Source organism: Scyliorhinus canicula, chromosome 14 (genome assembly GCF_902713615.1).
Source record: "Scyliorhinus canicula chromosome 14, sScyCan1.1, whole genome shotgun sequence".
NCBI lineage: Eukaryota > Metazoa > Chordata > Chondrichthyes > Carcharhiniformes > Scyliorhinidae > Scyliorhinus > Scyliorhinus canicula.
Genome location: NC_052159.1, coordinates 49,497,272 through 49,514,776, shown reverse-complemented (window position 1 = coordinate 49,514,776; position 17,505 = coordinate 49,497,272). Strand labels below are relative to the sequence as shown.

At 49.3% G+C, this 17,505-nt stretch overlaps 1 protein-coding gene across 2 annotated transcripts in view; it reads right to left on the bottom strand.

The window, feature by feature from the left end:
- The window catches only part of atp8a2 (ATPase phospholipid transporting 8A2), a 792,435-nt gene that overhangs the window by 760,944 nt on the left and 13,986 nt on the right, over positions 1-17,505 (bottom strand). For both annotated transcript variants that reach the window (XM_038818743.1, XM_038818747.1), the window contains exons 2-3: positions 14,824-14,883; positions 1,044-1,103 (exon numbers count right to left, since the gene is read on the bottom strand). In XM_038818743.1, coding sequence (XP_038674671.1) covers positions 1,044-1,103; positions 14,824-14,881 — 118 coding nt within the window. In that variant the 5' untranslated portion in view covers positions 14,882-14,883. The remainder of the gene's footprint in view (positions 1-1,043; positions 1,104-14,823; positions 14,884-17,505) is intronic.

Below are 17,505 nucleotides of genomic sequence, written 5' to 3'. Positions count from 1 at the left end.
GTTCTTTGTCCAGGAATCAATGCAGCCTCACCACCAACGCCCTCGGGGCCTCACAACCCTGGGGCTTGCGCATGAGTGCCCTGTGAGCGCGGTCCACCTCCAACGGCCTGTCGAACACCTCTGCCCTCATCATTTTCTCGAACAACTTCACAACATACGCACCAGCATCCAATCCTTTCTTTCCCTCCGGGAGACCGACGATCCGAACGTTCTGCCTGCGGGAACGATTCTCCAGGTCTTCTACCTTTTCCAGCAGCCACTTTTGCCGATCCTGTAGAATGCCAATGTGCAATGCTATCCCAGTGCACTGCTCCTCTTGCTCCGTCGCCTGCTCCTGTAGCTTTTGGATCAACTGTCCCTGGGCCGTCACTGTCACCTCCATCCGGTCGACAGCCTCCTTAAATTGAGGCTACCACCTTGGTCAGGTCCTCCACACACTCCTTACAGTGTCGGGCGAACTTCTCATCCAGGTATGTAACCAACTGATCCATCGACTATTGAGCCGGCGGGGCCGGATCTCGCTTCTATCCCATTGCAACCAATAAGCTCAGATCTTCACTTCCAACCAGCTTTTGATTCCTTCTTCTGAAATTACTTTTTGAGCATAGTTCCATAGGATGGGGGTCACCTTCTCCTCCTCTCACTTTTATCCACCTGTGTTAGAAAAAATATCCGCGAAAATTCATCTTAAAAACCGTTTAAAAAACCACCAAGAGCAGGAGCTGCTAAATGTGCGACTGTACACAGCATAGTCACTACCGGAAGTCCCGTCCTCATCCATTTCTACCATCACACAATAAAACATTGAAAGACATATAAAATGAGGCTTTTGCTGACCTATAAATCTTCAATGTTTTTACCAACTTCTTATGCTTTTTTGTTTCACTGTGTCTAACATTGGAAACAAAATATTCAACTGAGAATGTCACATGCTCAAACAAAAGTATTTCACAATAAGGACATTTCAGTATTTACCAAATAGCAGAAGCTGACGATGGAAATTATATTAACTTTGTGCAAGTAGTTGACAATGCAACGCTTACCAAGACGATCAATGAAACTCTTCCAGAACCTTCTCCATTTACTCTTGTCATCAAGTGCATCTGTATTAGGAAAAATAAAAACAAGCCTTCTGACATCAACAGTAATTGCGCTGACTATAAAACATGCTCCATACTTTAGTGAACTGCCAGTGAACAGTAGCAACTATCTATAAAATGCTTGAAGATCAGGCGCCTGCTTGAAACGTGTCCTGCTGACACACACACTCAAATGTATTAGAACATAGACATAGAACAGTACAGCACAGAACAGGCCCTCCGGCCCTCGATGTTGTGCCGAGCAATGATCACCCTACCTAAACCCACGTAACCCGTATACCCGTAACCCAACAATCCCCCCATTAACCTTACACTACGGGCAATTTAGCATGGCCAATCCACCTAACCCGCACATCTTTGGACTGTGGGAGGAAACCGGAGCACCCGGAGGAAACCCACGCACACACGGGGAGGACGTGCAGACTCCACACAGACAGTGACCCAGCCGGGAATCGAACCTGGGACCCTGGAGCTGTGAAGCATTGATGCTAACCACCATGCTACCGTGACAACAAATTTCTTGACAACAAATTGAAAAAAAACTATCTGACACATCAGTTTTCCAAACACATCAGTTGAAGTCCACTTTCAGCCTCTTCCACCTCTCTAGCCAAGGAAACAGGTAGTTCCAAGGTCTGCAAAACAAGTGCACGCCAGTCTCTTCACCACTAACAATACCCCGTACATACCCGTCCATTTTCAGTCACTTTTGTTTCTTTAGTTGCTTGCCACAGTTGCTCTCCCTCCTTAGTCTGTCCTCCTTTCCCACCCACCCGCCCCATCTTTCTTCTTATCCCCCTCAGCCACTTCGGTCTCTCCTCCTCCATTTCCACTTTTGTCTCTTTCCCATTTACAGCCACTGAGGTGGTCATTCAGCCCACTGTATCAGGCGAGTCATTTAATCAGCAAACCATAATGAGTTCTTTTTCATTATTTCTGTCCATTGTCTTCATCATGTCTCTTACCAGTATTTAGAAAATCCAGATAAATTACATCTACTTTATTACTATCATCAACTCACTAGGTTGCCTCCTCAAAAAATTCAAAAAGGTTTGTCAAGCAAGATGTCCCTTTTGAAATCATATGAGTATTCATTATTATACTTTTTCCAAATGTTCTTCATTCCCTCCTTTCTTAGTCTTTACCAAATAGACTCTGTCCTTAACCTCTCTGGGACACTCTTCATTTCTCTTCAGCAATATAATGTTCTATTTAATCCCCACCTTCTTTCTTTCTTTCTCTATCTTTCCTGAAAATCTTGTATCCAGGAATCCAGTCCTGCCTTTTTTGAATTAAGTCTCCATTATCTCCATGCCAGCATATTCCTATTTGGTTAGCTGTGCAGCTCACCAACCTTATTTACCACACTCCGCAGATTGACAATAATGCACAGAAAACCTCATTTAGACCTTATTAGTTCCCTCCTATTCTGACCCCACATTTTACAATACTATTTGCAAATGCAGTGCTGTCTGTCTCTCTCAGTTCGCAGTGCACCTCTATTTGCCTCACTAACATTACGTCCTCATTCCCACACTCCTGCCAAATTAGTTTCAACCCTCCCTATAGTGTTAGCAAATCACTCCATAAAGAAATTGGTTCTCCCTCTGTTAGGTGTAAACTTTCCAACTTGTGCAGGTCCTATTGCCTCCCAGAACTGTCTCAACATCCGAGGACAGGTCGAGCACCAGGTCAATGGGAAAGCTGCGGATGGCAAAGGAGCTGGGAGGGTTTATGTAAAGGATGGATATGGTGGACCCGTGGAGGTTTAAGAACCCAGAGAAGAGTACTCCTTTTTCTCGCACGTGTACAGGGTATACTCCAGAATCAATTTTGTTTTGTGGTGAGCCATGAGGTGTTTTTGTCAAAAGTAGGCTTACATTAACACTAACACTGCAATGAGGTTACTGTGTAAAGCCTCTAGTTGTCACTTTCCGGTGCTTGTTTGGGTACACAGAGAATCAGAATGTCCAAAGCGCGTCTTTCTTGTGGGAGGAAACTGGAGCACCCGGAGGAAACCCATGCAGACACAGGGAGAACGTGCAGACTCCACACAGACAGTGACCCAAGTCGGGAATTGAACGTGGGACCCTAAAGTTGTGAAGCAATAGTGCTAACCACTGTGCTGCCATGTGCCCTTGGTGGGGGTGGTGTGGTGATGCACGATCAATGAACACAGAAACGAAGGAGTAGTCTGAATCGAAAGCTTTAATCTACAAGAAGTGTGCCCAGCAGCTTGAGTACAGAAAGAACGATGGCTGCTGGGAAACATGGGTTCTTGTACGCCACCTCGTAGGCGGAGCTACCTTCCTCTCGACCAATGGGAAGATAACACTTGGGCCAATGGGCAGCGAGCCTTCTCCTCCAATAGCAGCTCACACTCCCAGGTACTGTAGTACCTCTAGTCATACTACCACATGGGGGTAAGAGTGCGTGGGAATTGTAATCTTGGACCATGCACCACACTGGCTGGAGATTCGACTTAGCTCGAGGCAGGAACAGAGGCCAGGATGGAAGCTAGACTCAGGGCTGTTAGCTGACAGGGGGTTCTGCAATAAGGTGCAATTGGTGATTAAGCATTACGTGGAGTTGAACCAGAATAGGGAGGTATCGTCGGCCTGGTTCAGGGGGGGGGTGGGGATTATCTTGATCAAGGCACAAGGAGATAGGAAGAGGAGAGGAGTATGGATTATTGGGAGAGTTAGACGAGGTGGACAAGGAGTACTCGAGGGCCACCATCGTGGAAGGATTGGCGAAGAGAAAGAAGTTACAGGGTCAGTTCAATACGCTGACGACAGGAAGGGCTGTCATGCATCTATGGAGGGCAAGGGGGTGCAGTATGAATGTGGAGATAATGCTAGCCGCATGCGAGCCCATCAGCTGCGGAGGCAGGCCATGTCTAGCGAAATCCTGAGAGTACGGACAGGGAAGGGTGAGGTAGTGTCAGAGCTGGGGAGGATAAATCAGGTGTTCAAGGAGTATTATGAGGAATCGTACAGTGCCAATCCGGGGGAGGGGGGGCGAGGAAGGGGACGTGGGACAGTTTGTGGATGGGCTGGAATTCCCACAGCTGGATGAGGAGCGAAAGCAGTGTGGTAGTCTTTGTGTAATTGATCGTGCATCAATTTATTACACTAAGTTTTCAGAAGATGGACCTCCGTATCAAGCCAGATCGCCTCCAGCTGCAGACAACGCCAAAAAGGACTTTGAACATTGGCTAGCCTGTTTTGAAGCGTAAATCGGATCTGCGCCAGACCCAATCCCAGAAGCACGGAAGATCCAGATCCTTTACATGCGGCTGAGCTCCAACATCTTTCCACTTATCCAGGAAGCGCCGACCTACACAGAAGCCATGGTGCTACCGAAGGAAAACTATGCTCAGCGGACTAACACACTCTACGCCAGGCACCTCCTCTCCGCACGTTGTCAACTTCCTGGTGAGTCAGTGGAAGTTTCTGGCGTACCCTGGTTCCCCTAGTTGGAGACTATGACTGTCAGGCCGTTTCGGCCACGGAACACTCAAATTTGCTCATGAGACACGCATCTCTTACGGGCATAGGGTCCGATTACATCTGCCAGTGCCTCTTAGAAGGGGCCACGCTCGACCTCGCGAAAAGCAAAATGCTAGCGCTCTCACTTACGGTCGCTTCACTCAACATCCAGGCCTACGCCCCCGACCGGGTGGTCCACCCCCCTGTGCATCGTGGACTCCGCAGACGGCCGCCCCATCGTGGACCCCATCAGCGACCGCCCTCAGCCAACTCCACGCCTGTGCCGTGCGGCAGCCAACCAACCCCAGGGGACCCAAATGTTACTTCTGTTGACAGTCCAAACACCCCCGACAGCACTGCCCGGCCCTGAGCGCCCTCTACAAGGCCTGTGGCAAGAAGGGACACTTGGCTGCGGTGTGCCAGGCCCGCTCAATCGCTGCTATTGTTCCGGCACCTCCCACGTGCGGCCGGTGGGCGCCGCCATCTTCCCCCCCTCAGACCAAGTGCGGCCCATGGGCGCCACCATCGTGCACGACTCGCAACACGTGCGGCCCGTGGGCGCCACCATCTTGTTCCCCCCAGGACCAATGGGCGCCGCCATCTTGTTTTCCCCACGACACTTGCGGCCAGTGGGCGGCACCATCTTACCCGACCCAGGACACATGCCCCCCCGGCACCTCACCCGGCCCGCTCGTCGCCTGCAACCGCTGATGACCAACCGCGTCTCGCCTCGGTCACGATTGACCAGTCTCGTCCACACAACCTTGCAACTGCTTCAACCAAAGTGAAGGTCGATGGGCACGAGATCTCCTGCCTTCTGGACTCCGGGAGCACCGAGAGCTCCATTCACCCAGATACGGTACCGGTACGGTGCTGCTCAGTCGCGGTACACCCCGCTAACCAGAGAATCTCCTTGGCCTCTGGGTTCCACTCCGTGGCGATCCAGGGGTACTGCATAGCCACTCTCACTGTCCAAGGAGTGGAGTTCAGCGGCTTCCGCCTCTACGTCCTTTCCAGCCTCTACGCTGCCCTGCTACTCGGCCTGGACTTCCAGTGCAACCTCCAGAGCCTAACGCTGAAATTCAGTGGGCCCCTACCACCCCTTACTGTGTGCGGCCTCGCGACCCTAAATGTCGACCCACCTTCCCTATTTTCAAACTTAACCCCGGATTGCAAACCTGTCGCCACCAGGAGCAGATGGTACAGTGCCCAGGTCAGGACCTTCATCAGGTCCGAAGTCCAGCGACTGCTTCGGGAAGGAATGATCGAGGCCAGCAACAGCCCCTGGAGAGCCCAAGTGGTAGTTGTGAAAACTGGGGAGAAACACAGGATGGTCGTTGACTACAGTCAGACCATGAATCGGTACACGCAGCTCGACGCGTACCCCCTCCCACGCATATCTGATATGGTCAATCAGATTGCACAGTACCGGGTCTTCTCAACTGTGGACCTGAAATCTGCCTACCACCAGCTCCCCATCCGCAAGGCGGACCGCCCATACACTGCCTTCGAGGCAGATGGGCGCCTTTACCACTTTCTTAGGGTTCCCTTTGGCGTCACCAACGGGGTCTCGGTCTTCCAACGGGAGATGGACCGAATGGTTCACCGGTGCGGACTGCGGGCCACCTTCCCGTACCTGGACAATGTCACCATCTGCGGCCACGATCAGCAGGACCATGACGCTAACATTGCCAAATTTCTCCACACCGCCACTCTCCTCAACCTGACCTACAACAAGGGGAAGTGCGTGTTCAGCATGAACTGCTTAGCCATCCTCGGCTACGTGGTCCAGAACGGAGTTCTGGGGCCCGATCCCGACCACATGTGCCCCTCATGGAACTCCCCCTTCCCCACTGCTCCAAGGCCCTCCAGGCAAGGATGCCTGGGGCTCTTTTCTTATTACGCCCAGTAGGTCCCAAACTACGCAGACAAGGCCCACCCACTCATTCAATCAATCCACTGTTTTTCACCTGACAGCGGAGGCTCACCAGGCCTTCAACCGTATCAAGGCTGACAATCGCCAATGTCACGATGCACGCGGTTGATGAGACGCTCCCCTTCCAAGTCGAGAGCGATGCATCAGGCGTCGCTCTGGCCGCCACCCTCAACCAGGCAGGCAGGATCGTGGCATTCTTTTCCCGCAACCTCCATTCCTCCGTAATTCGGCATTCCTCCGTCGAAAAAGAGGCCCAAGCGATCGTTGAAGCTGTGCGACATTGGAGGCATTACCTGGCCGGCAGGAGATTCACTCTCCTCACTGACCAACAGTCGGTTGCCTTCATGTTCAATAATACACAGCGGGGCAAGATCAGAAATGATAAGATCTTGAGGTGGAGGATCGAGCTCTCCACCTACAATTACAAGATTTTGTATCGCCCCGGTAAGCTCAACGACCCCCCTGATGCCCTACCCAGAGGTACATGTGGCAACACAAGTGGACCGACTCCGCACCCTGCACGACAACCTCTGTCACCCAGGAGTCACCCGTTTTTACCATTTCATCCAGGCCCGCAACCTGCCCTACTCCATCGAGGAAGTCAGGGCGATCACCAGAAATTGCCAGGTCTGCGCAGAGTGTAAATCGCACTTCTACCAGCCAGACCATGTGGGCCTGGTGAAGGCTTCCCGCCCCTTTGAACGCCTCAGCGTGGACTTCAAAGGGCCCCTCCCCTCCACCGACCGCAACACGTACTTTCTCAGCGTGATCGATGAATATTCCCGATTCCCCTTTGCCGTCCCATGCCCCAACATGACGTCTGACACGTTCATCAAAGCCCTCAACACCATCATCGATCCAACATCCAGAAATCTCCAGGCCTCCCGCTGGCAGGAGTTCCTCCCCGATGCCCTTCACTCCATTCGGTCGCTCCTGTGCACCGTGACTAATGAAACCCCCCATGAACGTGTCTTTGCCTTCCCCAGGAAGTCCACCTCCGGGGTATCACTACCAATGTGGCTGAGAGCTCCAGGACCCGTTCTCCTCCGTAGACACATTCGACTCCACAAGGCGGACCCGTTGGTTGAGAGGATACAGCTACTTCACGCCAACCCACAGTATGCTTACGTAGCATACCCCGACGGCCGGCAAGACAGTCTCCCTCGGGGACCTAGCACCAGCTGGTTCCCCACCCCTTCCCCCCGTGACCCGACGCCACCCTCCCCTCCCCGGCGCACCTCACGGCAGCCCCGCTCCAGGACAATGTATCCTCCCCCTGCTCACACCAGGGGATGAAGAGAATTTTGACACGCTCCCGGAGTCATCGAAGACCAAACCGACGCCGGAGTCACCACCAGCACTGCGGCGCTCTCTACGACAGATCAAGGCTCCGGACCACCTGAATTTGTAATGTTATCTGTACTTTTGAAACACATCTTTCTGTATATAGTTCTCCACCATCCCCGCCGGACTCAATTTTTTTAACAGCGGGAGAATGTGGTAGTCACCACTGCTGTATGTATTGTGTATAGAGGATGTCGATGTAGGTGCTTTGTGACAAGGCCCTGTACTACAGGTATGAGAGTAGTTCCCTGCCTGCTGGTTCTGCCCAGTAAGCGGAGTATAAATATGTGTGTTCCCTGTACAGCAGCCACTTCGCCAGCTGCTGTAGGAGGCCACACATCTTAGTGTAATAAAGCCTCGATTGCATCCCACTCTCGACTTTGTGTAATTGACCGTGCATCAGGCAGGCGCTCGAGGAGCCTCTAAAGTTGAGAGAGGTGATGGAAAGCATGAGAGGGATGAAGTCGTGGAAGGCCCAGGGGCCAGACGGTTACCCGGCAGAGTTTTATATAAGGAGTTTGCGGCGTATTTGGCGCCACATCTATTGGGGGCATTCAGCGAGGAGCTGAAGAAGGGCGAGCCACCGCAGACAATGACACTTGCGACAATTACACTAATACCAAGGAACGGGAAGGACCCGCTAGAGTGTGGGTCATACAGGCCCATATTACTGTTAAATACAGACTTGAAAGTGTTGGCTAAGTTCGTGGCGGGGGGAGGATGGAAGTGTGTGTTCTGGGGGTGGTTGCAGAGAATCAAACGGGCTTCATGAAGGGTAGGCAGCTCTGAAATAATATAAGGCGACTATTGAATATGATCATGACCCTGTTGAGAGGAAGGGCATCGGAGGTAGTGGTGTCTAAATTTTTTTTTAAAAGGAAGATGCAGACGGGGCGGTGTCGGGTCTGGATGGGTTCCCGGTATAATTTTATAAGTTTGCAGGTCAGCATTGTTTGACTGTTAATTATATATAAAATATTAAAAACGCAATGAAAATATTTTCAAAAAAACATTTGTGGATCAGTTGGTTACGTTGTTGATGGTGATATTTAATGATTCTCTGGAGCAGGGTTCTTTCCCCCAGACGCTGGGGCAGGCATCCATCTGCCTTCAACTGAAAAAAACAAGCATCCCACAGAGTGTGGGTCGTACCTCCAGTTTTCAGTGCTCAATGTCGACGTGAAGCTTTTGATTAAGATCCTGGCGCTGAAGTTGGAAACATGACTCCCAGAAATAGTTGGGGTGCAACAGACAGGATTTGGGAAGGGCCGAAAGTTGTCATCCAACGTGAGGCGGCTGCTCAATGTGGTTCTCACCCCAGCGGCTGGACCAGAACCGGAGGTAATTGTGTTGCTGGACACAGAAAAAGCCTTCAATCAGGTTGAGTGGAGGTACTTCTTCATGGCCTTGGAGAAATTTGGGCTGAGCCCTGGGTTTGTGTCATGAGTGCGGTTGTTATCCGAGGTTCCTTCCACCAGACTGCATACCAACACCTTGAGTTTGGAGTTGTTTCGGCTACATAGGGGAAACAAAGCCGGGGTGTCCTAGGTCTCCCCTCTTGTTTGCACTGCCGATTGCCCTGAGGGCCTCAAATAAGTGGAAAGGCATTGTTAAAGGTGGGGTTGAACACAGTGTATTCTTATATGCAGATGACCTTCTGCTATACATGAGGGACCTGGGGCCAGTTATGAGGGACATAATGGGACAATTGAAGAGCTTTGGCTCCTTCTCGGGATACAAGTTAAATTTAAGGAAGAGTGAGTATTTTGTGGTCAACACTTCTGGGAGGGAAGCTGGTTTGGTGGGGGGGTTGCCTTTCTGCCTGGCTGGACAAGCTTTCGGTATTTGGGGGTCCAGGTGGTTAGGGATTGGGCGCCGTTCCGTAAAATGAATTACACCAGCAAATCTGCAAAAGCGGGACAGCCACCTATTGTCTTTGGCAGACCGGGTTCAATCCAAGGTGAAAAATGAAAAATGAAATGAAAATCGTTTATTGTCACGAGTAGGCTTCAATGAAGTTACTGTGAAAAGCCCCTAGTCTCCACATTCCGGCGCCTGTCCGGGGAGGCTGGTACAGGAATCGAACCGTGCTGCTGGCCTGCTTGGTCTGCTTTAAAAGCCAGCGATTTAGCCGAGTGAGCTAAACCAGCCCCTCTTGTGAACACCTTGCCAAGGTTCCTGTTTTTCTTTTAATGTCTTCTGGTATTCCTACCCAAGTCATTTTTCTGGGGGATTGAGAGGCTTATATGGGGTTTTATATGGGTGGGGAAAAGCCAGAGGATTCGGAGGGGGGTCCTACAGAGGGATAGACAGTCGGGGTCTTGCGCTGCCAAATTTGATGTTTTACTACTGGGCTGCCAAAGCGGAGGTGTTGGGGTGGTGTGGAGACCTGGGCTCTACCTGGGTGTGGACGGAGTATGGGTCGTGGAGAGGGTCCAGTTTGGGGCGCTGGTGATGGTGTGTTTTCCTTGTGCTCTGGCAAAGTACTCTTCAAAGCCGGTGGTTGTCTCCACTTTAAAAAATGGAGGCACCTCCATCAGCATCAAGGTGGGCCCCCATTTGTATGAACAATTTGTTTGAACTAGCTACGTTGGATGCCACATTTGGGTGGTGAAAGGGGCTGGAGAGAATGAGTGATTTATTTCTGGAGGGGCAGCTTGCCAGCCTGGAGGAGCTGAAAGCGAAAGTCAGGCTCTTAGCTCAGATGCATTTAGGTATCTCCAGGTACAAATTTTTGTTCGATGGACATTCCTGACATTTCGGGAGGCACCGCTATCAACCTTATTGGAGAGGATTATTTCCTGCTCAGGGGTCAGAAGAGGGTAGTTCGTCTGGCATGTGTGGACGGATTTTGGAAGAGGATCTGGTCTCGATGGAGGGGGTGAAGGCCAAATGGGAGGAGGAGCTGGGACCCATACTGAAGGAGGTATAGAGTCAATCCCTCTGCATGTGGACCCCATGCCATCCTGTGCCAGGCTGAGCCTGATCCAGATCCAGTGTTTAGGGCACACCACACCAATGCCAGAATAAGTTGTTTCTTTGCGGGAGTTGAGGACAGGTGCGAGCGCTGTTCGAGAGGGCCTGCGAACCACACGCACATGTTTTGGTCCTGTCCCAAGCTTCTGGACCTCTTTTTTTTCCAGCACCATACAGGCAATCCGACACGTTGAGCTGGAGCCTGTCCTTTAGTGGCTATATTCGGGGTATCAGACCTGCAAGAGCTGCGGACAAGTGGGGATACAGATATCCTGGCATTCGTCTCACTGATTGCTTAGTGATTGAATCCTACTTAGTTGGAGAATTGTGATGCCATATTGTGCCTCGGCATGGCTAGGGATCGTTTTTTTTAAAATAAACATTTTATTGAGGTATTTTTGGTATTATAACAACAACAAAATAAACAATGTACATGAAACTATAAACATAGTGCAAAAGCCGTCTCCCTCCCTTACAGGTCCCACCTTTATTAACCCAAGCTAAACTAAACCCACCCCCCTTCTGCTGACGATTAATTTTCCGTGAAGAGGGTTTTCACCTCCGGGTGAACCCCAACAGTGACCCTCTCAAGGCGAACTTGATTTTCTCTAAAGAGAGAAAGCTAGCCATGTCCGATAGCCAGGTCTCCGACTTCGGGGGCTTTGAGTCCCTCCAAGCTAATAGTATCCGTCTCCGGGCTACCAGGGAAGCAAAGGCCAGAACGTCTGCCTCTTTCTCCTCCTGGATTCCCGGGTCTTCCGACACCCCGAAAATCGCCACCTCTGGACTCGATGCCACCCTTGTTTTTAACACCGTGGACATGACATCCGCAAACCCCTGCCAAAATCCCCTGAGCCAGGGACATGCGGACATGGTTCGCTGGTTCTCCCGCACATTTTGCACACCTGCCTTCCACCCCAAAGAATCTGCTCATCCGGCTGCTGTCATATGAGCCTGGTGAACAACCTTGAATTGTATCAGGCTGAGCCTGGCACATGTTGCGGACGCGTTGACTCTACCCGACACATCCACCCACAGACCATCCCCTATCTCTCCTCCCACTTACGATTCAGCTCCTCGGTCTGCACCTCCGCCGAACCCATAAGTTCCTTATAAATGTCAGAAACGCTCCTTCTCCTACCCACCCTCTGAAAACTACCCTGTCCTGAATCACCCTTAGCGGTACGAGTGGGAAGGTTGACACCTGTTTACGTAGGAAGTTCTGCACCTGTAGATACCGAAATTTGTTTCCCCTCGCCAACCCAAACTTCTCCTCTAGTACCCTTATACTCGGAAAGCTCCCCTCTCTAAACATATTCCCCATCCTCTCAATCCCTGCTCTCCGCCATATCCAGAACCCCTCATCCATACTTCCAGGGCAAACACCATTACTGATTAGGGACCAGACCGATGTTCCCTCTGCTCCCACATGTCTCCTCCATTGCCCCCAGACTCTCAGGGCCGCCACCACCCACTTCCTGATCATGGCTATATTTGCCGCCCAGAAATAGTTACTCTCCCCGGCTCCGCTCAGGCATCACCTTCCTTGTTCGCGGGGCCTTGCCCGCCCAGACAAAGCCAGTGATCACTTTGTTGACCCGTTTATAAAAAGACCACAGAATAAAGATGGGTAGACATTGAAACACGAACAGGAATCTCGGTAGGACCGTCATTTTCACCCTCTCCACCCTCCCAGCTAATGACAACGGGAGCACGTCCCATCTCCGAAAATCGTTCTTCATTTGGTCCACTAGTTGGGCCAGATTTAATTCATGTAGCCGGTCCCATTCCAGCGCCACTTGAATGCCTAGGTACCTAAAGCTTCCCCCTACTAATCTAAACGGCAACTCCCCCAATCGCCTCTCCTGTCCCCTCGCCTGGACCGCAAACATCTCACTTTTCCTCATATTTAGCTTATACCCCGAAAACCGGCCAAATTCCCCTAGAATCCTCATGATTTCTTCCATCTACTTCTTTGACAAGCTTTTGGTCATCTCACCAAATAGCTTCAAGTGTGCCTTGGCTTCATACTTTCTTTTATGATGCTCTACTGTAGCACTTTTATATCTTTTATTGTGTTAAAGTCATTATATAAACAAGTTTTAATTGCATTAGATAATGGACCTGCTGATCCTACAATTACATATTTTAAAAATTATTTATGGGATGTGGGCGTTGCTGGTTAGGCCAGCATTTACTGCACATCCCTCCTGCACTAATTTGTGACATTGGATGAGTTATGCATTACAGGTACAGTTTTACTGACAACATTCTAGCTGTTTATCTGAAAGGGATAAGGTGATCAGAACCATGCCAATGACTCAGATATCATAGATTATCATAGAATTTACAGTGCAGAAGGAGGCCACCCGGCCCATCGAGTCTGCACCGGCTCTGGAAAGAGCACCCTATCCAAGGTCAACACCTCCACCCCATCTCCACAACCCAGTAACCCCACCCAACACTAAGGACAATTTTTCATGGCCAATCCACCTAACCTGCACATCTTTGGACTGTGGGAGGAAACCGGAGCACCTGGAGGAAACCCACGCACACACGGGTAGGATGTGCAGACTCCGGACAGAGTGACCCAAGCCGGAATCGAACCTGGGACCCTGGAGCTGTGAAGCAATGGTGCTATCCACAATGCTACCCTGCTGCCCTAAAGAGAAGTGGGTAGCTACAAAACACAAGAAATGAAATGAAAATTGCTTATTGTCACAAGTAGGCTTCAAATGAAGTTACTGTGAAAAGCCCCGAGTCGCCACATTCCGGCATCTGTTCGGAGAGGCTGGTACAGGAATTGAACCATGCTGCTGGCCTGCCTTGGTCTGCTTTAAAAGCCAGCTCTTTAGCCCTGTGTTAAACCAGCCGACAAGCCAACAAAGTTCAAACCGTTCCAACTTTGCATAATGACCGTTAGCAAACATTCCACAAGGTTACCGTTTAGTAGTTCATGCCAACATAACCATGTGCTATGTTTTAATTTAAACAGCTTTCTGATAGATAGTGACTTTGCTGTGTCATTTTTTTTAAACAAAAAAGGCAAATAACAAAATGCTTCATAATTGTGTGTTGGGAACATATATAGATATACTACGTTTAGACTGGTCAATAAAATTAAGCAGATTTCATAGAATAATTGCAGCACAAAGTGGCCACAGTCCATCAAGCCCACACCGACTACAAAGCAAATGAGTTAGTTCCATGCCCTGCCTTCCACCCAGTGCTGCAAATTCTTTCTTCAGGTGCTTACCCAGTCTTTCTTCAAAGCTGGAATTGAATGTTCCTCTACACATGCAGGATGTTCTAAGAGTTCGGCTCGGACACATTTTAGAAGTACCAAATGGATGTAACCAGTAGAGTTGATGAGGGGGCACCAATGGAAGTGGTTTATTTGGATTTTCAGAAGGCATTTGACAAAGTCCCACATAAGATATGAGCGTTTAAAATTAAAGCGCATAGGAATAAGGGTAGTGTACTGAGATGGATAGAAAATTGGTTTGCCGACAGGAAACAAAGAGTAAGAATTAGAGAGTCTTCTTCAAACCGACAGACAGTGACTAGTAGGGTGCCACAGGAATTAGTGTTTGGACATCCATAAGATGGATATTACAGGTGCAGGTGAATAACACAGAAGTTAGGAAGAGTTTTATTTGCCTTATGTTTTGTCAAAAACATGTATTAATGACTTAGATGAGGGAAGAAAATGTGCTATCTCCAAATTTGCAGATATCACAAAGCTGGGTGGGAGGGCCAGCTGTGAGGAGGATGTAGAGGTCCTTAAGTGTAATTTGGACAATATGAGCGAGTGGGCAAATGAATGGCAGATGGAGTAAATGTGAATAAATTTGAGGTTATCCACTTTGCAAAAATGAGACGGCAGACTATTATCTGAATGTCCATAAATTAGGAGCGCGAATGTGCAAGCAGACCTGGGTGTTCTCATACACCAGTCACTGAAGCTTATACTCACCACTCTCTTCCATTTCAGAATATTCCAACAGTTCATTGTCAGACTCCGGCTCCCCCATTTCTGAAAGTGAAAAGGTAAACACAAAATCTGTTTCAGTTTGACACTAATATGTACAATCCACATTTTTGCATCGCTCAATTCAAATGTACATTTGTGGCATTCTGTTCTGTGGACTGGTACAATTTGTATCGCAATCATTTGTATGTAGCTCTGAATAGACTGAAAATACAGCATACATGATACAAAATACCCATACAGCTACTTGACCAGCCTACCTGAAGCGATCAGCCAACCAGAATAGAAGGCAGTAAAATTAAAAACGGTTGAGGATAGCACCAACAGCTCTAGCAACTCACCCCATTGTAAGGAAAAAGCTTACATCAATTAATTTAATTTACAGATTCTCTCAGGAACAAGGTCAATGTATTTTGGATCTAGAATCATAGACTCTCTACAGTGCAGGAGTCCACTCAGTCCATCGAATCCTTACTGACCCTCGGAAAGAGCATTTCACCCAAGTTCAGTCCCCCACCCTATGCCATAAACTCCTTCATCTAACCTAGACATCCTTTTGAACACAAAGAGCCAATTTGGCATGGCCAATCCACCTAACTAACGTGCACATCTTTGGACTGTGGGAGGAAACTGCAGCACCCGGAGAAAATCCACACAGTCGCAGGGAGAAAATGCAAACTCTACACAGATAATGACCCAAGGCTGGCTTTGAACCCGGGTCCCTGGCGCTGTGAGGCACAGACGGCTAACCACTGTGCCACCGTGCGTGCCTCCCTAAAACCAAATATATGAACATAAAGGTTCAGTATCTGACAGCTTGGGCCAGAAGCAGAAAATGCACTCCAACGGCCTCAAACAGTGCAAGAAATAAGAACATTTAGAATAAAATTAACACTGGATCTTACGACTGCAGCATCTCAAATGGATCTTTTTCTGAGCTAAGATATCAAAAGCTATACTCATACAGGAGGTGAATCTTCTTCCTCATTCTCATCAAGCACATGTTCCCACTCCATGACTATGGCATGAATTATTTCTTCACAATAAACTGGATGTCTAGCTAGTACAAAGAACAAAGAAAAGTGTGGCGCTAACAATTGCACTCAAAGACGAGAGACAAGTACAATCGAGGCTTTATTGCTGTGTGATGCTATTCCTCCGGCAGCAACTGTAGACTAGGGTCTGAGTGATTCACACGCATATTTATACACAAGCTCCCTGTGGGCGGAGCTGGCCGGCAGGGGCTTACCGGAGGAACCTGTATTACAGGTACAGCCATACATCCCCCTACTGCAAGCATGCATATCTACAGTGGTTATCACCACAAAAGGTACAGCACAGGAACAGGCCCTTTGGCCCTCCAAGCCTGTGCCGACCATGCGACCGTATAAACTAATATCTCCTACACTTCCGGGGTCCGTATCCCTCTATTCCCAACCTATTCATGTCATGTATGTCAAGATGCCCCTTAAACATCACTATCGTCCCTGTTTCCACCACCTCCTCCGGCAGCGAGTTCCAGGCACCCACTACCCTCTGTGTAAAAAAATTACCTCGTACATCTCCTCTAAACCTTGCCCCTTAAACCTATGCCCCCTAGTAATTGACCCCTCTACCCTGGGCAAAAGCCTCTGACTATCCACTCTGTCTATGCCCCTCATGATTTTGTAGACCTCTATCAGGTCGCCCCTCAACCTCTGTCGTTCCAGTGAGAACAAACCAAGTTTATTCAACTTCTCCTCACAGCTAATGCCCTCCATACCAGGCAACATCCTGGTAAATCTCTTCTGCATCCTCTCCAAAGCCTCCACATCCTTCTGGTATATGGCAACCAGAATTGAACATTATACAAGTGTGGCTTAACTAAGGTTCTATACAGCTGCAACATGACTTGCCAATTTTTATAGTCAATGCCCCGGCCAATGAAGGAAAGCATGCCGTATGCCTTCTTTCATGGGGAGAATGTGCAAACTCCACACGGATAGTGACCCAGAGCAGAGATCGAACCTGGGACCCCGGTGCCGTGAGACAGCAGGGCTAACCCACTGCCTGGCCGTATGCCTTCTTAACTACCTTCTCCACCTTTCAGTGACCTGTGGACCTGTACAACTAGATCTCTCTGTCAATACTCTTGGAAGGTTCTACCATTCACTGTATATTCCCTACCTGTATTAGACCTTCCAAAATGCATTACCTCACATTTGTCTGCATTAAACCCCATCTGCCTTCTCTCCGCCCAAGTCTCCAAACGATCGAAATCCTGCTGTATCCTCTGACAGTCCCCATCGCTATCCGCAATTCCACCAACCTTTGTGACATCTGCAAACTTACTAACCAGACCAGTTACATTTTCCCCAAAATCATTTATATATACTATGAGCAGCAAAGGTCCCAGCACTGATCCCTGCGGAACACCACAGTCACGGCCCTCCAATGAGAAAAGCACCCTTCTATTGCTACTCTCTGCCTGCTATGACCTAGCCAGTTCTGTATCTATCTTATCAGCTCCCTCTGATCCCGTGTGACTTCACCTTCTGTACCAGTCTGCCATGAGGGACCTTGTCAAAGGCCTTACTGTAGTCCATACAGAGAACATTCACTGCCCTACCTGCATCAATCATCTTTGTGACCTCCTTGAAAAACTCTACCAAGCTTGTGAGACACGGC